Source organism: Coenobita brevimanus, chromosome 57 (genome assembly GCF_032717465.1).
Source record: "Coenobita brevimanus isolate Jiangsu-jjx chromosome 57, ASM3271746v2, whole genome shotgun sequence".
Taxonomy (NCBI): Eukaryota; Metazoa; Arthropoda; class Malacostraca; order Decapoda; family Coenobitidae; genus Coenobita; species Coenobita brevimanus.
In genome coordinates, this window is record NC_137010.1 from 5,131,101 (window position 1) to 5,155,019 (window position 23,919).

The 23,919-nt window shown below is 45.2% G+C and overlaps 1 protein-coding gene across 1 annotated transcript in view; it reads right to left on the bottom strand.

Annotated features, from left to right (window-relative positions):
- LOC145402213 (uncharacterized) overlaps window positions 1-23,919 on the bottom strand; it is a 133,063-nt gene that overhangs the window by 27,390 nt on the left and 81,754 nt on the right. The window contains exons 3-4 of the mRNA XM_080274330.1: window positions 6,682-6,861; window positions 2,695-3,432 (exon numbers count right to left, since the gene is read on the bottom strand). Coding sequence (XP_080130456.1) covers window positions 2,695-3,432; window positions 6,682-6,861 — 918 coding nt within the window. The remainder of the gene's footprint in view (window positions 1-2,694; window positions 3,433-6,681; window positions 6,862-23,919) is intronic.

A 23,919-nucleotide genomic window follows, 5' to 3' on the forward strand; every position in this document is an offset into this window, starting at 1 on the left:
ACGCGTGTAAGTGTCTGTTTATCTTGTGTCTGTTTCTTTTTATCAGGTTAACTATTACGTACATATGTCTCTCTCTCACTGTGTGTATATATATACTGTATATATATAATGTGTGGATGTGTGTATGCATATACAGTATGTATGTACGTACGTGTGTGTGTGTGTGTGTGTGTGTGTGTGTGTGTGTGTGTGTGTGTGTGTGTGTGTGTTGGAGACAGGAGCAAAAGAAGCCACATACGAAAAAAAAACAAAGTTATGGAGTAAAGAGGTCAGGAAGAGGGGGGAAAGGGAGGAAGGTCTCTCTCTCTCTTTCATACATAGCCCCTTTCTCCAAGTCTCTTCCATTACACAAATCTTTCTCTTTTCAGTCATTTTCCTCTTCCTCTCTTTTTCCTCTCTCTCTCTCTCATCAAAAGGAGTCCTTCATGCCATCCTCAGACGCATAAAATAAACATACGCAAAAAACACGCAAAAATGGGGAATGATATTGGTGCACACGAGGCGAAAAACGTACATGAAAAAAGTACACACAGGTGCGCACACACATACAGACACAGATGACTGCCTATACAAATTGAACCTGTCACGAGAACAGCACACACACACACACACACACACACACACACACACACACACACACACTTACCCGTTTTTCTTTATATTATACTTTTACTTAATAAATACTTCCACTCCCAACGACACGTCTCTCTCTCTCTCTCTCTCTCTCTCTCTCTCTCTCTCTCCACATGTAAAAGTGAGAGAAAAAGCGGGTCTGACTTTTCACAGATTTTATTGTTTTACTTTCGCCAGGATCCAGTGTGTGTGTGTGTGTGTGTGTGTGTGTGTGTGTGTGTGTGTGTGTGTGTGTGTGTGTGTGTGTGTGTGTGTGTGTGTGTGTGTGTGTAAGAGAGAGAGAGAGAGAGAGAGAGAACAACTACCTACCTGTCAGTCAAGTGATGTCATTCTAATTAACCTCCTATATTTACCTACCTATCTATCTCACTACCTATCTTTCTGTATCTATCTGTCTATCTATCTATCTCCACTACTTGCATTATATCCTCCTATCAGTTCCATGCACGTATTATTTATCTATCGCACTGAGTAATCTATCTATGCCAATACATATTTTTTCTAACATTACATTAGTCTATTTGTCTATCTATCTATCAGTCTGTCTCTCCCTCATTACGTATTTTCTTCCAATCTCTCTCTCTCTCTCTCTCTCTCTGATTTCCTGTTATAATTCATGTAGCTTTCTTTTCGTCTGTCTGTCTCTGTCTATCTATCTGCTTACCTATCTATCTATCTGTCTACTGCATGTACCTATCTATCTATCTATCCGTCTATCCATCAACGTTTAACTTCATACCTGTCGCACCCTCTCTCTCTCCACATCCTCCCCTCTCTCCCTCTCCCCTCCCCATCATCAATCAGAATTTGACTCTCCCTATTTCCATTTCCCACGGTCTCTCTCTCTCTCTCCCTCTCTCTCTCTCCCTCCCTCCTTCATTTCTTGATTTATTGTAATTTCTCTGGGCCTTCTTCATTGATCTGACTGAGGGGGAGAGAGAGAGAGAGAGAGAGAGAGAGAAACTGGCTAACAAAGAGCCGTAATGATGAAAACTGTTGACAAAGTGAGTGAATATAGAGGAAGGAAGGAAGGAAGAAAAAGAAAGAAAGAAGGAAAGAAAGAAAAAGAAAGAAAGAAGGAAGGAAGGACTGAGGGAAGGAAGGAAGCAAGGACTGAGAAGAGCAGAGACGTGCGTGGGAGGAAGAAGAGAGGAAAGATTGATGAAGGATGCATGAGGAAAGAATGGAGAGAAAAATGGGATGAGGAAAATAATATGAGGAAGGAGAGAAAAGGAGGGAAAGCAGGAGGCGGAGAAGATAATGAAGTAAGGAGAGGGAGTGAAGGAAAGAAGAAGAAGGTAAGAAGGAAGAAGCATTAAAAGAGAAGGAAGGAAGGACGGAAGAAGGATGGGAAGGATGGAATAAGGAACCGAAAAAGGAAGGGAAGGAAAGAGGGAGGGAGGGAAGGAAGGAAGGGGAGGGAGAGAAGGAAGGAAGGATGGAGGAGAAATAGGATGGAGGACAAGGAGAGGATGGAGGGAAAGATGTGAAGAGAGAGAGAGAGAGTATTCAACAGGTAGGCAGACATGACAACAAATACAAAGACCAATTTTCTTGTACAGGTAAGTTCCATTATAGTCTGGTCGGGTGTAGGTTAATATGTAGGCAGACAGGCCGTTTAATGTTGAATGTTGTGTTACTTGGATTGGATACAGGTAGAATACAGGTAAAATTAGAGGTACAGTGTAGGTAATGATACAACAGATGTCAATGTGAGTAGAAACAAGTAAATATGCAGGTAAGTAGAATATTAAAGCTAGGGTGTTGTGGTAACTGGATGGTATACAGGTAAATTACAGGTAAAGGTGTACACATTATACAGATAAACACGTGAATACAGTGTCATATACAGGCTACGAGGTACTATAGAAGAAAGACTTACTGCGGTGGCACCGACATACAGTATATACTTGGGAAGAGGTTATATAAACGTCCCTCCCCCCGTAAGGAGGATGGTGGACTGCAGCAGAAGGGTGTCTTCAGCCTGCCGTCACCCGGGTTCACGTCCAGACGAGCAAGACTGGAGCCAGAATCAGGTTATAAGAGGTAAGCTGTGTTTACCTTTGGTGGGTCCGGCGCGGGTGAATGCCACGGCGAGAACTTTGAGAGTGGCGGTGGGTCGGCGGGCAGGAGGGGGCCCAGGAAGCGCTGCTGGGTGTAGGCCAGGCCCCGCATGGCCCTGGGGGGCGGCGGCGGGGGCGGGGGTTGGGGTGCTTGGGGTGCGGCGCGGGGCTGCGGGGCAGGGGGATGTGAGCGCAGGGCCAGGGCCAGGGGCCGCGGGTCCTGCCGCTCCCGCCCCACAATGCGCATCAGCTTGTCCAGGCTGCCCTGCGAGGACTGGCCCGTCGCCGCCACCATGCGCCGCAGCTTGTCGTAACTCTTGCGCCGGTCGCCGGGACCCAGCAGCGAGCGCAGCGTGTCGAAGGGTCTGGCGGGGACGTGGCCTTGGGGCGGGTAAATCCAGGTGCTGCCGTAGACGGGCGGGGTGCGCGGCGGTGCCTCGGGCGCGAAGGCCACCAGGCGGCCGTAGGAGTGGTGGGAGCGGCGCGGCAGCTGGTTGGTGGAGGTGGCGCGCCGCGCCTCGCGTTTGCTCAGCCGCCACATCTCCCGCAGCTCCTCGCAGGACGGCTCGCCCCGCAGGCGGTACCCGGGCACGTACTGGTTGAATTCCAGGTCTCGCTTGGTGACATCACCCTCCGCCACCACCCCCGCCACCCCCACCCCCAGCAGCGCCACCACCGCCGCCGCCACCACCACCGCCACCATGCTGGCCCCCTCACTCCCGCCCCATCCACACACCTGCAACAAGACACAACACATCATTAACACACCTGCAGTTATAATATCATTGCACCACACCACCAACACCATAGGCCCACCTACCCGTTCACAACACCTGCTGTATACTCTGTTCACTTCAACAAGTCGTAAAGCTGCCATCTCTCCAGCTTGAATGATGACCTACAGCATAACAAGAGATTAACACTGGACTATGGTGGTAGTCACAAAGAAGTGCTGTGGGAGGGATGCAGGGCCGGAGCGTTGTCATCCTTCAACTAAGCTACGGGAAACAGGCGCAAAAGGACGAAAAGCTCCACCAACTTAACGTGAATAAACTGCAGCAAACTACTTCTCATGGCAAAATATTCTTTCAAAAAATTAATATGGGGGAAAAAGGGAGAAATAAAACCAATAAGCCACAAATAGAAAAAAAAAATCAGGAGTACATAGATAAGAAGCTAATGGAAGACGAAGGAGAAGGAGACCGAGGAGGAGACTAGTTATTAAAGTTTTCGCTCTTCCCACACGACTGGAATCGGATTATGGGACACCTATTCGGAGCTGGGGGGGGGGGTTAGCTGTGGCCTTCAATACAACTAATATAAGAGTCGTTCCTACGCTGAATAAAATCGTCTGGAGGTAAAATCAATACAGGTGACGTCCTCTCCATCTCCAAATCAAATCAAAGAAAAATAAATAAATCAAAATAAATAAAGGAAATAAATCAAAATAAATTAAGGAAATAAATCAAAATAAATAATAAAAATAAAATCGTTAGCAGGTAAAATTAATACAGGTGACGTCCTCTCCATTTCCAAATCAAATAAAAATAAAAATAAATAAAAATAAATAAAGTAAATCAAAATAAATACAATAAATAAAATCAAAAATAAAATCGTCTACAGGTAAAATTACTACAGGTGACGTCCTCCCCATAAACGGGTTAAATATTCCACTGATGACATTATTTATTTATTTATTTATCTATTTATTATTATTATTATTCTTCGCCTCATTCTTACTGCCCTCAGACGATTTTATTCAGCATGAGAGAGACTTTTCCAGGGGGGGGGGGTTGAGGGAGGGGTTTGATACAGCGTCCGTCAAACACCCGTCCAGAGCGAGGAGACTCCCTGACACCTCTTCTTTAGCGATTTATTTTCCAAACTACCCATTAATATTCTCTCTCTCTCAGTCTGCCTGTCTGTCTCTCTCTCTCTGTCTGTCTGTCTGTCTGTCTGTCTGTCTCTCTCTCTCTCTCACTCTCTCTCTTACATCTTCTCAATATCGACTCATGCATAAATAACACACAAGATTACGGTAACGGAATCAGAATAAATCGGTAAGGAAGAGGTGTTTGTGAGTTTCCTAATGGCACGGGAATACCGCTCCTTCCCTTAAGCTGAATAAAATCGTCTGGAGGCAGCAAGAATTGAAAAAAAAAATCGGATTGAAAGGGTTAATAATGGCCGTATTGCACGTGGCTCCGGGGGCTTCGTGAGAGAGAGAGAGAGAGAGAGAGAGAGAGAGAGGACATCAATGCTAAGCGCCCATGTTCTCGTCGGTCAAGGAAGTTCCCTAACACCTTTTCCTAAGCGATTCAGTTTGCTTATTACACCTTACTGTTTCTTCCGTAGCACAATCCCTCCAATATCACCAAACTCTGCATAAGTAACGTACAAGGGGATATCAACCAGCCATATCAAAAAATAAATCGTTTAGGAAAAGGTGTTACGGAGTTTCCTTAATACAGGCCTAGGTGTAATGTTAAGGCGTAACAGGCAAAATAAATCGCTTAGAGAAGGGTGTTAGGGAGCTTCCTTGATACAGACCAAGGTGTTTAAGGTGTAACAAGCAAAATAAATCGCTTGGAGAAAGGTGTTAGGGAGCTTCGTTAATACAGGTCAAGGTGTTTAAAGTGTAAGTCAAAATAAATCGCTTAGAGAATGGTGTTAAGGAGCTTCAACACAGACTCACCGTAAATACAGGTGTGTAGGGAGTAATTAGGTTCACCTTTCCCATTGTCATTTATTTATTTATTTATTTATAAGTTTGTGAAGTCTTTAATTAACTGTGCTTAGCTCTTATCAACTGTCACCTTTTGTTTTTTCTTTCTTTCTCTCTCTCTCTCTCTTTTTGTTTTTGAGTGGTTCAGTTCCTTAAAAATTGTTACATAAATTTCCTAACTGTGTATTTTTTCTTTCTGTTTTTTTCCTTTTTCTTTCTTTTTTTCTTTCTCTTTTTTCCTTTCTTTCTTTTTTGGTTTTGAAATTCAGTCACAAATGAGTTACGGCAAATTTTCACTCTACTGACGTCTCGATATAAAGGTCACATTTCCGTCACTTCAATATCAACCGCTTATTTTCCTTTTTGTAGCGACCCCTCAACTTCTCCACCGCAGTCACCTTTAATTAGCGGTCAAGGTGTACTGCGGTCACCCTTATATAACGGTCAAGGAGGCGGTCACCCCTATATAACGCCCTTGGTATACTGCGGTCACCCTTATATAACGGCCTTGGTATACTGCGGTCACCCCTATTTATCGGTCAATCTTGTTACCGCGGTCACCTTGAAATTACGGTCAATCATGCGGTCACCTTTCTCACCCAGACCAGTTTCTTTATTTTCGGTCAGTTTTTCGGTATATTTCGCTCACTTTCAATCCTGTCAATTTATTTTCTATTATTTAATATTTCTTTTCCTTTCACTTTGTTTTTATTTCAAGTTCGCGATTTTCAGAATGATCACTATATAGCGATTAGGATCATCTCTTCTCATTTTCCTTCAACAAAAACATTATTATTATTATTATTATTATTATGTCATTTTCTAGGTATTTTTGTCCCTTAGTTCTTGTCAGTTTTTTCCCCTGATTTCTTCGTCTGACTGAAAATGAAAAAAATAGCAAATATGATTTTTTGGCGCTGCTTTTACGTGGTGTGTGTGTGTGTGTGTGTGTGTGTGTGTGTGTGTGTGTGTGTGTGTGTGTGTGTGTGTTTCATGTGTGCGTGCGTACTGTATCTCGTTCATGGTAATATGAATAGTATAATTTCCATGAATAATCGCGCGCGCGTGCGTGCGTGTGTGTGTGTGTGTGTGTGTGTGTGTGTGTGTGTGTGTGTGTGTGTGTAAGGTACCGTATACACTAAATAATAAGAACATTTTGCAACTGTGTGTGACCGTATGTATGGAAGTCAGTATTTATGCAAGTGTGTACATGAGAGCGTGACTAATGTATTGTACATGTGGGCGTTACTGTGGACTGACGTGTACGTAATTGTGTAGGTCGGCACTGGGACAGGTGTGGGGGAGTGGTGACGGGTGTGACACGTGTGGGCAGGTGTGGGCGAGTGATGATAGGTGACACGTGTGGGGGAGTGGCGATAGGTGTGACATGAGTAGGTCAGGTGTGGGATGTATGGAACTCAACATAGCAGGGGTACAGAACTGCAAAGGGTGTGTAGCAGGTGTGGAACTCAGAACTGAATGTGTATACAGCTGTAGTAGGTGGCTGGCAGGTGTGGGGCAGGTGCAGGCTGTAGGGATCTCAGTACAACAGGTGTATATAACTGTGACAGGTGTCTGGCAGGGGTGGAACTCATAACAAAGGTGTATACAGCTGTGGTAGGTGTTTGGCAGGTGTGGTGGAGGTGTGGGATGTAGGGATCTCAGTAGAGTAGGTGTATATAGCTGCGGCAGGTGTTTGACAGGCGTGGGGTAGGTGTGGAATTCAGGACAAAGTATGTGTAACTGCGACAGGTGTGGGCAAGGTTTGTGATGTATGGATGTATATAGCAGGTGTATATAAATGTACAGGTGTGTATGACAGTTGTGTATAAGTGTATTAAGTGTGGGGTAGGAATAGCAGGTGTATTTCTCGAAGTGACAGGCGTGCAAAAGGTGCAACAAGTTTATTTCTCATTGTAACATATGTGAGCGGGTGTACCATTTATTCTGATCTTGGTTATAGACGTGAGAAAGTGTAACAATTATCTTTATCTTTGTAGCGAATGTAACAAGTGTAACAAGTGTAAATGAGGTGTGGGGTGGTTGAGGGTGGTATGGTACAGGAAAATGGATGGGAAAAGATGTATATTTGTAACTGGAATCAAACATACTTGATCATTTAATTATACATACTTCCTTGTAACATCTGTGTCACCGTGTCTGTCTGTCTCTCTCTCTGTAACAGGTGTGTATTTCTATATGACAAGTATGACAGGTGTTAAAGGTGGAAAGGCGATATAACATGTGTAACTGGTATACTTTTCCTTATAACACCTGTCTGCGTAACTCCGCAAGGTAGGTGTGGTACATGTATAAAAGGTGTACCAGACAAGTGCTACGGGTATAACTCTCCTTGTAACACCTGTCTCCGTGTCACAGGTGTCTATTTCTCTATGGCAGGTGTGACGCGTGCTACACAAGTACAGAACGTAAGAAAAAGGTGTAATAGGCAGGTGTAAGTTATAAATTTCTCTGTAACTTCCTGTGTCACAAACATCTGTCTATCTGTAACAGGTGTGTATCTTCGAGTTAGGTGTGTACTAGAGGTGTAGCGAGAGCAGGCTACCCACACCCACGCCTGCACATGCACACGCACACACATATACACACACACGCGTACACTCAAAGAGGGATGGAGTCACACTAAGCTGAAGTCTAGGAAAAGCACTTACTGGCAACCCTTTCCCTCCTCCCTCCCTCCCTCCCTACCCTACCTTCTTCCTCCCCTTCCTCCATTCTCTCCCAACCTTCCTTTCCCTCCCTTTCATCCCCTTCTCTTGTTTCCTTCCTCTCTCCCCCTCTCCCAATCCCCTCCCTTCTTTCATCCCCTTCTCTTGTTTCCTTCCTCTCTCCCCTTCTCCCAATCCCCTCCCTTCTTTCATCCCCTTCTCTCCCTCTCCATCCTTTCTCTTCCTCTCTCTCTCTCCCTCCTATTCCTTCTCCTCCTCTGTCTCCCTCCAGCTCCCCCCATCCCCTCCCTTTCCTGCAACTATCCCTTCCCTCCCTCCCCCTCTTTCCTTCCCTACTTTCCCTTCCCTTCCTTCTTTCCCTACCTTCCCTTCCCTTCCCTTACCTTTCCCTCAGAAAAGATACCACAGTCATAACCTGCTATGGAACAAAGAACATCGGAAGCAAGTAGGCAGGTAAGTAAGCAGGTAGGGAATAAGTAGGGAGATAGGTAAGTTGGTGGGCAGGTAATACGCTAAGCAGGAGTAAAGTGGGAAGAGAATAGGTAAGAAGAGAGAGGCAGTGGGTAAGGGGGAAAGAGGAGAAGGGAGGGAGGGAGGGAGGAATGGAGGTAGAGAGGTAAAGAGGTAGGGAAAGAGAAGGCAGGAGGTAAAGAACAGTGTTAAGCAAAGGTGAGACAGATGGGAGGTGAGGCAGGTAACAGACATGGGGTACGGAAGGCACAGGGTAATGAAGGTGAGGAGGCAGGTAGGGAGAGGGGTAGATAGGTGAACAGTGAGGCACGTGAGAAGGCAGGCAAAGGGAGGGGTAGGTGGGTGAACAGTGAGGCACGTGAGAAGGGGTTGGCAAGGAGGGAGGCAGGAACACAAGAGATGAGACGTTAGGTAGGGTGAGAGGAAGGCAGAGAGATCAGGAAGGGTGGCAGGTGAAAAGATGGAAGAGACAAGGATAGGCAGGAGGGTGGTTAGGCAGAAAGAGAGGTAACGTAGGGAGGGTGAGGCAAAGGAATCAGGTGAGAGGTAAGGCAGGAAACAGGCAAAATAAAAGGGAGGAGGGGGAAGAAAGAGCAGACAGAATGAGGGAAGCACAGAAACAGCCGGGGGAGGAGGAGGAGGAAAGCAGGCACGTGAGGCAGAAGGGAGGAGGGTGAGGCAGGAGGGAGGAGGGTGAGGCGGGGAGGGGAGGCAGGGAAACAGGTGAGATAAGTGGCAGGAAACGGGCAAGGTGAAAGGGGGAAAAACATGAAAGGTGAGGGAGGGAGACAGGAAGGAGAGTGCAAAAAGACAGAGGGAGGAAGGGAGGAGAAGACAAGAGGGAGCGGGGTGGGGGAGGCAGGGAAGAGGGGGTGTGAGGGGAGGCAGAGAGGGGGGGGAGGGGTGACTTGGCAACAGTTCACACACTCCCAGAATGAATGAACGTGTGGAACCTTGCCAACACACACACACACACACACACACACACACACACACACACACACACACACACACGTCTCGAGTACATACGTAACAGGACGGACGTGGGTGTGTGGCATGAGGTGGTGTGACTGGTGTGGTGTGGTGTGGTGATGTATAAGTGCGGTGGAGTGTAGTGTGATGTGGTGTGGAGAGTAGTGGTGTGGTGTGGTAAGAACGAGTGGTATGGTGTTTGTGTAGGTGTGATGTATCGTGAATGTGGTGCATTGTGGTGTGATATGTGATGTGGTGTGTGGTGCTGTGATATGGTATGTGGTGTGGTGTTGTGTGTGGTGAGGTGAGATATGGTGTGTTGTGTGGTTGTGTGTGGTTAGTTGAGATATTGTGTGTGGTGTGGTGCAATGTATGGTGAGGTGATATAGTGTGTGGTGTGGTATAGTGTATGGTGTGCTGAGGTGTAGTGTGTGGTGTGGTGTGGTTCAACGTTCGGGTGTGAGTGTGGTGCGGTATGGAGTGATGTGCTGTGGTAGCCGGTGTGGTGTGGCAAGGTAGGGCACGGCAAAACAAAGTATGGCAGGGGAAGGGAAGGAAAGGGTATAGCAGGGCAGGGCAGGGCATGGCAGGGCAGGAGAAGGACACGGCAGGGAGGACAGGGGCAGGGCAGGGAAGGGCAGGGCGAGGTAAGGTAAGGGCAGGACAAGGGTAGGGCAGGGTAAAGGAAGGGAGAACAGGGGCAGGGCAGGGCAGGGCGAGGTAAGGTAAGGGCAGGACAAGGGTAGGGCAGGGTAAAGGAAGGGAGGACAGGGGCAGGGAAGGGCAGGGCGAGGTAAGGTAAGGGCAGGACAAGGGTAGGGCAGGGTAAAGGAAGGGAGGACAGGGGCAGGGCAGGGCAGGGCGGGTGCCAGATCGTAACCTGTATTTATAAGCGGAAGTGCGTCAGTCGGGGGGGGGGGGGTGTTCTTAGATCTGTTGGGGTACGGGGTATTTCGGTAGAGGTAAACCCTGCAGGCGTATCTCTCTCTCTCTCTCTCTCTCTCTCTCTCTCTCTCTCTCTCACACAGTTACACCATGTTCTTTCTCATTTCATTCTTGCATCCGCCAAACGACTTTGTTCAGACCTCTTGAAGTGAAGGGGATAAGGGTTCGAAGAGAGAGAGAGAGAGAGAGAGAGAGAGAGAGTGTCGACAGGTGTGATGTTAAGGTGACTTCCTGCATGACGTCACTGGACCTATGCCAGTACATCATCCCACTCTGCCTCACACCACTAAGTTTCCCCTTATATTTTTTCAATTTTTTTCTTGCACTTCTTTACTCATATACGCTTACCCCCCCCCCCCGCCCTCTCTCCCTCTCTCAAAGGTAAATTATCATTCCTATTAATAGTATTAATCTGAAGTTCAGTAATACTCATAATAATAATAATAATAATAATAATAATAATAATAGTAATAATAACACATGATGATGGAAAAAATACATAAAACACAAGCAATGATACCTCTCACTGAGGACACAAACATATCTCAATCTGGATATATATATATTCAACTCACCCCCTCCTTCATATGTCTCTCCACCCCATCCTTCCATCTCATTCCCGGTCTCCCCCTCCACTAAAAAAAAAACTGAAGCAATAAATGTCCCAGTGATGTGATTTTCCAAGTTTAAAAATGAAAATCACGAATATAGAGAAAACCAAAAATCCATCCGAACCGACATTTTGAAACCCTCCACCCTTGCCAAAAAGTAAAAAGCAAAGCAAAATAAATAAAAAGCTGAAATTAAAAAAAAAAAATTCAAATTGCCATTGGTAATATTCTCTCCCCCTCCCTCAAACTTTTCCAAAATCTCTCACTATATATGATTTTTTTTTTTTTTTTTTTTTTTTTTTTTTTTACATATAACTGATGAGGCTTCGTACGTGTCAGGGTTTGATCATGGAAGCATTTTTGGGGATACTGCCAATGGGGTGCACTTTTTCCCATAATTTTTTCTATATATACCATTTCTCTTTTTAATTCTCTCTTTTTTTTTTTTTTACTGTGTGACTGTAGGTCGCTGTAAACGAGATGGAAGTGAAGGGGTGATCTTTTAATGGCGAGGGGGAGACCGAGGATGAGATGGAGGGATGGGGTGTGGGCTGGAGAAAGGGCGGTCTGATGGCGGGAGACGGGGTGACATGGAGGCGATTTGTTAGAGAGAGAGAGAGAGAGAGAGAGAGAGCAATCTGAATATATAAAAAGACGCCTACACAAACAGCAAAATTCTCATCAAGTTTCACTCAAAATTTTCACCAAACATTCTTCCCAAGTTTCACCGAAGGGAGGATGGCCGGGAATCACACCTGGCGAGCGCCTTGACGGAAACTCTTACTGCTGGCAGGGAGGAAAAGAAGTGTGTGTGTGTGTGTGTGTGTGTGTGTGTGTGTGTGTGTGGGAAGAAACATGCTTCAAACTCCTTCCTAACGCCTCCTCCATAGCGATTTATTCTGGATATTATAAGAAGAAACATGCTTCAAAATCGTTCGTAATGCTTCTTCCTCAGCGATTTACTCTGGACATTACTTGGAAGACACATGCTTCAAAATCTTTCTTAATGCTTCTTCCTTAGCGATTTATTCTGCACATTATAGGAAGAAACATGCTTCAAATCTTTCTTGATGCTTATTCCTCAGCGATTTATTCTGCATGTTACTGGAAGAAACACGCTTCAAAATCTTGCTTAATGATTCTTCCTTAGCGATTTATTCTGGACATTACAGGAAGAAACATGCCTCAGAATCTTTCCTAATACCTCTTCCTTAGCGATTTATTCTGCACATTACACACAAATATTCACTTTGCACACCACGTCGATATGTAAACCCTATAAACATCTATGAAAAGGTTTATCAGAAAAATCCGTCACAAAAATAAAAACCACTCAAAAATAAAAACCAAAAATAAAAACCACTCTCAAAAATAAAAACCACTCAAAAATAAAAACCACTCTCAAATATAAAAACCACTCTCAGAAAAATAAAAACCACTCACAATATAAAAACCATTCAGAAAATTAGAAACCACTCAAAAATAAAAACCACTCGCAAAAATAAAAACCACAAAAATAAAAACCTCAAAAATAAAAACCACTCGCAAAAATAAAAACCACTCGCAAAAATAAAAACCACTATCAAAAATAAAAACCACTCTCAAAAATAAAAACCACTCGCAAAACCCACGTCACAAAAACCTAACATTACAAACCTCACCAAGACCACCACAAAACCCACATAAAACCACACCTAAACCGGCATAAACCCACACAAAACCACATCAAGAACCACACCAAAAACCCACACAATACCACACCACAGACACCGCCTAAAACCTCCCGGATATCCATCAAAACCTCACTACACTCCACCATCAAACACCATAAAACCAAACACACACACACACACACACACACACACACACACACACACACACACACCGGGTCTCCAAATTGCAAGCCCATCCGAAGGCCACTTATAACCGGAAGCCGATAGACGGAAGTGCGGAGGTGTCGCTTCCCCTCTTAACCCCTTCACATCGAGCACCTCTTGGGGGGATTTCTTGCTCTCTCTCTCTAGCAGACGATTTTGGGGGGCACCTGGGCTCCTATGACTCACTCCCAGCTGAATAAAATTGTCTTCTCTCTCTCTCCCTTTCCCTCTCTCTTTCTCTCTCTCTCTCTCCAGCAAGACGATTTTTGGGGGGCACCTGGCCTCCTTTGACTCACTCCCGGCTGAATAAAATCGTCTCTTAGATGGAATACAGTACTTTACGGACACGATTTTTGCCAATGAAGCTGCTATGAGTCACTCCAAGCTGAATGAAATCGTCCCGCATGGGTTGCAATAGGGTACTGGATTCTTTCTATACCTGGACGATTTTTATGACTCAGGTTACTATGATTTATTCTCTGCGGACCAAATAACAACAGAGGTGGTGACAGGACGATTTTTCAACCCCTTCGCCACGAGGACTCTAGCTATCACCAGACGATTTTATTCCGCTTGAGGCCTTCATATAAGAGGGCTGTTTCTTTTTTATGGGTTTCTAGGTTGGGGCCTAAACCATTAAAAATCTCTCCCTTTCTCTCTCTCTCTCTCTCTCTCACACACACACACACACTCTTAGCAAATCACTTTCTCTCTCCCTTCTTTTCAACCTCTCACTCCCTGTCATTTTCTTCCACCTCCTCTCCCAATTCCTCCTTCACTCCCACTCCCTCCCACTCCAATGAAACCAATATAACGGTGGTCTTTCATACCCTCCCCCCACACACACACATTCATTCTCTCTCCATGACAACTCTGAGTGGGTGAGAGATATGATGGAAAACTGTTGTTACCACGACTACTACCACCACCACCACCACTACAACTACTACTATTATTATTATTACTATTATTATTATGTATGGATTGGTTACTGGACCGGGCTGCAAGTCGAAGTCGCTGTGGGGTATCAACTGACAATTTCAGGGTTACCGAACTAGACATTGCTGATGATAGTTATTCTAGCGGAGTTGCTGGAGATACTACTGCGTGTCCTCGAGGAATTTCAGGAGAATACGAAGCCCTTCGGATTACTCTTCGGCCAAGACCGAGGTTCAGGCAATTGGTGGCTTGTTGGATGAAGCAGTTCAGTCTGTCCAAGCATGTGGTGAGGATATACAAGTCCTGGAAAGATTCACTTATCTTGGTAGTGTGGTCCATAACAACGGTAGATGAGATCTCTCGCCGCATTGGTCTGGCCTACGGGGTTATGGACTCACTCAATTCGGGTATTTGGCGCTGTTATTTGTGTAGATGGACGAAAGTATGCATCTTCAAGGCGCTGCTGCTCCCTGTCTTACTTTATGGCTGTGAGACATGGACACTAAACAGTGACCTGAGGCGGCGAATTGACTCCTTTGGTATTAATCTTTATAGGATCATGGGATATCGCTGGTACAACCGGGTGAGTTACAAACAACTACGCCGTGAGACTGAATCGAGGCCTATTACTCACAATACGTCACCGCCAACTCCAGCTATTTGGGCACGTGGTCAGCTTTCCTGAGGCTGATCCTGCTCATAGGGTGATCTCTGAACAAGTTAACCCAGGGTAGAGGAGGCCAAGGGGAAGGCCACGCAGCTCATGACTGGAGCAGGTCGATCACTCCTGTCGGGAGATACTTAGAGGGGGAAGAGTCGTTGCCTGGAGGGTTGCACAAAGGGCCCCGCGTAGGTGGAGTCGGAGTGAGGCTATGCACCCAGCGGCGTTTTCCCCTCTTGACTGATTTATTATTATTATTATTATTATTATTATTATTATCATTATTATTATTGTTATTATTATCATCACTGCTTTACAATTCCACTCCTACATCTTGTCCTTGAGTCCATTCTTTTCGTCCACCCAGTTCCGTCTCTTCCTCTTTTCTCTTCTCCGGCTGCTGCTCGATCTCTATCTTTTCTTTAACAGCTCTTTAAGTATGGAGCCTGTGGTCTTCAAAAATCTGGTCTGCGGTCTAAAAGCTTTTGATCTATAAAAGTGGTCTTCTTTTTAAATGCCATAAGTGGTCATTTAACATCTGGTCTGAGGCTTATAAACTTCTGCTTCGTGACCTTTAAATATTATCTGTGGTCTTTAAAAATGTTAATTGTGTTCCTGAAATATCAGATTTGTGGTCTTTAAACATCTGAACTGTGATTTTTAAAAATTTGGTCTACATCTGAACTGTGGTCCGTAAATATTTAATCTTTAAACTGAACCGGTCTTTAAATATTTAGCCTTTAAACATCTGAACTGTGATCTTTAAGTGTTTGGTCTTTAAACATCTGATCTGTGCTTTAAATATTTGGCCTATAAACATCTGAAGTGATCTTTAAATATCAGGTCTTTAAACATCTGAACCGTAGTCTTTAAATATTTGGTCTTTAAACATCTGAACTCTGATCTTTAGGTATTTGGTCTTTAAACATCTGAATTGTGCTTTAAATATTTGGTCTTTAAATATCTGGTCTGTGATCTTTAAATAACCTGGTCTATGGTATTTAAACATTCCAACTATGGTCTTTAAACATCTGGACTGCGGTCTTTAAAAACCTGCCTGTTTAACATCGTCACTTTTCAAATTAACTCGAACGATTTTCACCAATAATACTCAAGCGACGAAGATGCACCGTTACCCTTTAAATATCGCTCACCTTCCATATTTTATTATTCAGACGGAGAAATATTATATCGTTTACCGGGAATAAATTGGCGTGTTGAAATAGATTCGCTCAATTTCACATAAATTCGCTCACATGCATTGTCATTTAAGGAGATTCACTGGGTCTCAAAATTCTTCGTCTGAGCCATAAATATGCGTATTCCGTTCCTCCCCAGCCATTCGTTCAATTGCCCAATATTCTCTTGCATTTCTCTTCTAATATTATCGCTCAAACTTTCTCCATTTACCTCTCTCTCTCTCTCCCCATTATCCCTTCCACCCACTCTCTCCCTTTCTCTCCCTCCTATGCTTCTCTCCTGCTATCTCCCCCTACTTGTATCCCCCCATCTCTCTCTCTCTCTCTCTCCTTCCCTCCCACGCACCCTCCACCTTCTCTCCCATCCCCCAATTAAAGATACTCTCTCCCTCTGTCTGTCTCTATCTTCTTCCCCACCCCCCTCTCTCTCTCTTGTCTAGCTATCTCTCCCTTCCTCCCACGCAATCTCGGGCTTCCTGTCCTTCCCTCATTCAGTGTTTCTCTCTCTCTCTCTCTCTCTCTCTCTCTCTCTCTCTCTTGTCTAGCTATCTCTCCCTTCCTCCCACGCAATCTCGGGCTTCCTGTCCTTCCTTCCTTTAAAGTTATTCTCTCTCTCTCCCTGCTTTGCTATCCTTGTCTTATCTTAATACAATAGTTACACACAATCAGCCCATGCTGTGACAAACGGTCTGGAATGGATCAATAGCTCCTCTCTCTCTCATTATCCCCTTCCTTTCCTTCCTCCCTCTTTCCATCTCTCTCACACACCTCTCATAATCCCCTTCCTCCTCTCTCTCTCTCTCTCTCTCCTTCCCGCTTTGCTATCTTTATCTGTCGCAAAAAATTACATATCACAGTCATGGTCTTCCCTGTAACAAGGAACATCGGGAAGAACATGGGGTCTTTTGTTGTTTGCTTCCTTTGTAATTCATTGTGGTTGTCTCTTTCTCTCTCTCTCTCCCCGCCACCCACATCCACATTTTCTCTCCTGCTCTATCCCTCCATCCGTCTCACTCTTTCTTTATCCTTCCCTTCATCCTTCATTCCCACGTTCCCTTCTCTATCTGTCTCTCTCTCCCTCTCTCTCTCATCTCTCACCTTTTCCCTCCTTCCCATCTGACTCCCAAATTACCCTCTCCCTCCCTCTTTCCCTCCCTCGCTAGAATATTGAACACTGGAGCGCCCCCCCCCTCCCTCCCTCGGCCCATTCATGCTGTACCTTCATTCTGACCCTGTGACGTAGCTGTGACGTCACTGCCTCACTCACACAGAGGACACTACTACGACGAATACTATCACTGCATCACAAAGGTTTCCATGCCCTCTGCCTGGACTATTGTCAATGAATGTACCGTGAATTACTGTGAATGGTTAAACGTACTATTTGGCTGGACTACTGTTATTACCCCTTCTATTACTATCATTCATTCAAGAAGGTTTATATGCCAGTTAGATGTGAGAATGGATGTATCTGTCTACTACTACGACTACAATTACTACTACTTCTACTATTACTGCTGCTGCAATTACTACTATAACTTTTACTATCATTACTGCTGATGCTATTACTATTTCTAGCACCACCACTACTACTACTACTATAACACTCCTCCTCCTCCTCTTACTACTACTACTCCCCCTGACTCCAAACAACTTGACTATTCCGCACTAAGTATACCAGAAACGGCAACTACTGGCACCAAAAGTACTATCAATTAACATAATCGTATTCTCCAATTCACCTGACTCCCTGTTGACTCTTAGCAGCGTCAATGATGATAGTTAGATCTTTATCCTTCGTGACTTGAATCGGTTTTACTTGAGATTGGGTGAAAGACGAGGTTATTTAGAGGGATTACGTACACACACACACACACACACACACACACACACACACACACACACACACACACAGGCACCCTTTCTCCCTCCCCCACCCACATACATTCAGTCGCATAAACCACACACACTCATCAAAAAAACACCCACACACCCACGCAAACACACACACACACACACACTTAAATTCACGCAAAGTTTTAAACAGCCATTACGAGAAAGTAAAAGAGTAATTATGTGATTGTTAGTCTTAATGGATTACAAGAGAGAGAGAGAGAGAGTCAGTTGTATTTCTATCCAGGATCATTCCACGAATGTAACGCTCGCTCTCTCTCTTTCTCATTTTCTTTTGACAAAAGAGAGAGAGAGAGAGAGAGAGAGAGGAATATATCCAAATGGATGCAAATTTCATTCATTCTCTTCTTCCTTTGAGTAAGGTTGTGTGGGAGGAGGAGGAGGAGGAGGAGGAGGAGGAGGAGGAGGACTGACGATGATGATGATGATGATGATGATGATGATGACGATGATGATGACGATGATGATGATGACGATGATGATGGGGAGGAGGAGGAGGGACAGGGATGGAGGCAATAGGAAGACAAAAGGTAGATAGAAAACAAACGCAAAATGGAGGGAGGGAAGGAGGGAAAAAAGGGGGAGGGGACGACGGAACGGGAGGTGGAGGAGGGAGAGATGAAGTGGAGGGAGGAAAAGAGGGGGACGGAGATAAGAAAGGTGAATGGAGGGAGGGAGAAAAGGAGAGGGGGAAGGGAGTGGATGGGAAGAAAGGTAGAGGTGGTGGAAGAGATGGGGGGAGGGAAAGCTGAGGGAGGGGAGTGTAAGAGGGGGAGAGGGAGGGGGAGAGGGGAGGAAGGGGTATAGTGGTGGACAGGATATTAAGTGTCAAATGGAAGAGAGGTAGAGAAGTGATGAAGGAGAGAGGGAGGGAAGCAGGGAAGAGGGAGAGAAAGATGAACGTGTGTGTGTGTGTGTGTGTGTGTGTGTGTGTGTGTGTGTGTGTGTGAGAGAGAGAGAGAGAGAGAGAGAGGAAAGAAGCCATGACGAAGATGGTGATGATGATGTTGCTCCATTTTCCCCAGATCTTCCGTTCCCCCCTTCTCTCTCTCTCTCTCTCTCTCTCTCATTACCAAGAGATATTAGAGATATTGGGAACTTTGTAATGTTGTCTATTACTGGAGAGAGAGAGAGAGAGAGAGAGAGAGACCCGACCTCCTCCTTTCCTCCCTCTCTGCCTTTCACCATCACTCCTCCTTCTACCACTAGTCATCTCTCTCTCTCTCTCTCTCTCTCTCTCTCTCTCTCTCTCTCTCTCTCTCTCTCTCTCTCTCTCTCTCTCTCAATCCGGTAGGGTGTTTCTGTATTAAATGGACATATCCTGTTGACCCATATACTCATTCTGTGTGTGTGTGTGTGTGTGTGTGTGTGTGTGTGTGTGTGTGTGTGTGTGTGTGTGTGTGTGTGTGTGTGTGAAAGGAAAAGAGAGAGAGAGAGAGAGAGAGAACTACGAGTATTCCCAGAACGTTTTCAGATATAAATACAATTGACTCTCTCTCTCTCTCTCTCTCTCTCTCTCTCTCTCTCACACACAGACACACATTTTTTTTTTAGCTCAATCCATTTATCAATTTTCTTTCCCTCCCCCCCTTCTTCCTTTCAATTTTGTCTTCCTCTTCAGCTCTCTCCTTGCATATACTTCCTTCCATTTCTCTCTCTCTCTCTCTCTCTCTCTCCCTCTCTTTAATCACAAGATATCTAATCCAATATGGTTCACTTTATCCTCTTTACTTCGATGCCTTTGTCAGAGAGAGAAAGAGAGAGAGAGAGAGAGAGAGAGAGAGAGAGAGAGAGAGAGAGAGAGAGAGAGAGAGAACGTGTAAGTTTATGTGAGATAAGCCTGTCTTTATGATGTGTGTGTGTATGTGTGTGGGTGTATGTACGACTGTGTGTGTTTGAGATAAGTATATTATGTTTATGTCTGTGTGCATGTAAGTAAATGCATGTGTGTATAGTGTGTGTATGTCTGTATATGAATATGTGGACGTATGTATGTACTTATGAATGTATGCATGTATGTATGTATGTATGTATGTATGTATGCATGTATGTATGTAAGTGTATCTAACCATAACCACTCGTCTCCCCCTCCCAAACAACCTCCTTCGCTAATCACCCCCACAATTACTCTTAACTACATCAAACTACCCCTACACTTTTAACCCCGCCTCCCCTAACACACCTAAACTACCCTACTAATTGCCTAGTTACCTCGTTGTCGTTATCCCTCTCAGTACGAGTTTCAATTAATCTTACAATCTGGTTTACAGGGAGGCCTTCATGGGGTGGCACCGGTTTTTTTTTTTCTTTTTTTTTAATGCAAGGAAGAAGGAACCCAAGGCCAGGGGTGGTGGAGTTCCCCTATTACATAAACTTCCCTCAACTCCCTCCCCCTTTCCTCCCCCCAGCCTGCACTCCACCGGGTTCACGTTCAGATGAGGCTGGGGTTGTAACTACTACTACAGCTACCGTACTACTACTACTGCTACAGCTACCGTACTACTACTACTACTACTACTACTGCTGCTACAGCTACCGTACTACTACTACTACTACTACTACAGCTACCGTACTACTACTACTACTACAGCTACCGTACTACTACTACTACTGCTGCTACAGCTACCGTACTACTACTACTACTACCACGACCACCACCACCACCACCACCATGACTACTACGCCTACTACTACTATTTATACTACCACCACCACCACCACCACCACTACTTTTACTACTACGGGTACCACCACCACCACCACCACTACCTCTACTGTTACTCTTTCAATTACCAGAAGATATTTTTCAGCTTTGGAGACCCTAACTATACTCTCTTCACTTTAACTTGGCCTAAAACTACCACCTCTCTACCTTGAATGCTGAGCTGTCACGGAAGATTAGCACTAGATTATGGTGCTAGTCACGAAGAAGTGCCATGGAAAGGATGCACCGCCGCAGTACCGTCTTATTCTGAACTACGTGAAGAGGACGAAAATCTGGGCCAAGTTAAGGTGAAAGAACCATAGCAGAAAAGAATAAAGGAACGAAGGGCTTTATCTCTCCTCTCCCCCGTTCCCAAGGTCTCTCTCAAGCTGAATAAAATCGTCTGGAGGTAAAGAAGTACGTCCTCGTGTTGAAGTGGTTAACCTCTTCAGTACGAGGAGTCTTTCTTAACCCCATAACTACCCCGAGTATTGATAATTCTAATCCTGACTGACAATGATCATCTCTGCAGTAACACAGCGACGTGTTTTGCATGAAGAACATAACAGGAAATACTGCCTTCACGCACTTTAGGCAGACACAGATAACAGACAGACAGATCTCTACCTGTCTATTTATCTATCAATCAATCAATCTAACTATCTATAAAGACATACAGAGAGAGGAACAGACAGATCGGATCCTCTAAGCATAATAAACCGTAGTTCGAGCCCATTAACTGATGATTACCTCTAATTACTATAAGGGCAGTTAGCGGTAATCACGCGGGGAAGCTGATACTACAGTGGGCGGTAATTTAGTAACATTATTTATTTTCAGTTACGTAATCGCTTTAGTAATATTTCTGGCTCATAACTCCTTTCTAACTTTCCTATGTAATTACCTTTCTGAGTAATTTTAGTTATAAGGTTTCTATTTTTTCTCTCTGTTCCCCTAGCGTTGTCCCTCTCTCTCTCTCTCTCTCTCTCTCTCTCTCTCTCTCTCTCTCTCTCACACACACACACACACACACACACACACACACACACACACACAAACTTATCTGTAAAAAAAGCTTCTATCTATCTACCCAGAGAGAGAGAGAGAGAGAGAGAGAGAGAGAGAGGCTGCTAGGAAAAAAAGGCTGTTTGCTCAAGAGGTGACTATGCCTCCCCCTCCCCTTCTCACCCCTCCTACCCCTCCCCCCTCCCCTCCCCACCCCTCCTTCCCTCCTACCTCCCCTCCCCTCCCCTCTCCATCCCTCTACCTCTTCTCCCTCCCCTCCCCTCCGGTAGCGTTTAAGTGACCTCTTCAAAAATCGATTTCTCTTCCCCTCCTCCGGCTCTTTCCCTTCCTCCTCCTCCCATCTTCCTTCTTTCCCATCCTCTCCTTCCTCCTCCTTCTTTCCTCCCTCTTCTTCTTTCTCGTACATACCTCCTTCCTTCTACATCTCTCTTTCTTCCCCAGTTTTCTTCCTCTTTCCTCCTTTACCCCTCCTCTTCTAACTCTTCGTCATTTTTTTTCTTCTTATCACCAGCTTCTTCTCTTCTTCCTAAATCTTTTCTACCTTCCCTTCTTCTCCTCCTTTCATATATCGTCTTCTTCTTCCGTTTCCTCATTCAACATGTATTTTTCCTCCTCTAACCCCTCCTCTTCTTCTTCCCCCTCCTCCTCCTCCTCCTCTTCCTCCTTCCCTTTCTTCCCCTTCCTTGAAGCCATTAAGTGCTTTCTCAAAATCCCAGGAAGAGAGGAATACATGATGATGCTGATAAAACAGGAAAAATGATGGCGAGAATACTACGAAGAAAGATTAAGGAGGAGGAGGAGGAGGAGGAAGGGGGAAGAAACACAACGAAAAGAACAAATCAACACAAACAAAAGAAGAAGAAGAACAACAACAACAACAACAACAAGAGTACAAACAAAATCAAAACTCTATCACCAACACGAACAAGAGAGAGAGAGAGAGAGAGAGAGAGAGAGAGAGAGAGAGAGAGAGTAAACTTCAATTAACAAAAATCTTAATTAGTCTCACTTAGTCTTTTATTTTTCACTTATTAACCCCGCAATTAGGAAGGAGGGGAGAGTGGCAATTGTTTGTTTGTTTTTCTGTTTGTTTTTCTTGTCACTTGGGTCTCCGTTTCGATGTATGTTGACTTGGCTTGGTCTTTCTCTCTCTCTCTCTTTTCGCGTTACTGTTCCACTGTAAATTCTCCACCCTCCTTTCTCTCTCTCTCTCTCTCTCTCTCTCTCTCCACTTGCTCCTCAATTATCTCTCTCACTCTCCTCCCCTTTGTCTACTTCCCTCCCTCTCCTTAACCACTCTCTCCCTCCCCTCTTCACTCTTTCTCTCTCTCTCAATTTTCCTCTCCATCTCCTCACTTTCCCTCCCTCCCAAACTCTCTCTCTCTCAAACTTCCTCGTCCCTTCTCTTTTCGCTCGTTCAACTTCTCTCTCTCTCTCTCTCTCTCTCTCGCGTATATTCCCTCTTTTCCTCTCCTCTCACCCATTCTACTTCCCTCCTTCTTTCTCCCTTTCCCTCCTCATCTCTTCCTCCCTCTCGCCTCCCTCCCTTACCCCTCCCCCCGTATCCCTTCCTCCCTCCTACTCCCTTGGCTTTCCTCTTATATTCCTTCCCTCCTCCTCCTCCTCCTCCTCCTCCCCTCCTCCTCCTCCTCCATAACGCCTCACATCCCTCACTCTCTCTCCACCCTCTCTCTTTTTCCACCTCACCTCCTTTCCTCCTCCCTCTCTCCCTGTCCTTACCTCGCCCCTACCCTCCCTCCCTACTGTCACTCACTCTACGCTTCAATATTCTCTCCCTCTTCCCTCTCTCTCTCTCTCTTTCATTTCCCCTCCCCCTCATTCTCTTCTCCCTCCCTTCTCCTCACTCACACCCTACTTTCTCTTAATTTCACTCTTTCTCCCCCTTCCTCCATCACTTCTCCACTTCCACCTCCCCCTCTTCCCCTCCACTTTCTCTTACTCCCTCCCTCCTCCTCTTCCCCCCTCCCTCTCCTTTTCTACCCCTCATCTTTCCACTCCCTCCCTTTCTACCCCTCCTCTTCCCTCTCCCTCCCTTTCTACCCCTCATCTTTCCACTCCCTCCCTTTCTACTCCTCCTCTTCCCTCTCCCTCCCTCCCTTCCACCCCCTCTTCCCCTTCACTATCCCACATTTCTCCTCTCCCTAGCACCTACTGCTTTGTGATTTATTTTTGGATATAGCTGGTTAATATTCCTTTGTACGTTATTTAAGCGGAGTATGGCAATAATGGAAGGATTTATGTAACAGAATAGGGCAGTAACGTGTAATAAACAAAATAAATCGCAAAGGAAAAGGTGTTATGGATCTTCCTTAACAGACTGGAATACTGGCCCTCGTCTTCCCCCCACCCTCCAAAAGCAAAGAAAGTGTACAAAATAAATCGCTTCGGAAAGGGTGTTAGGGAGCTTCCTTAACCGACGGGAATACGGATCCTCGTCTTCCTCTCCCCTCCCTCCCCCCCTCCAAGAA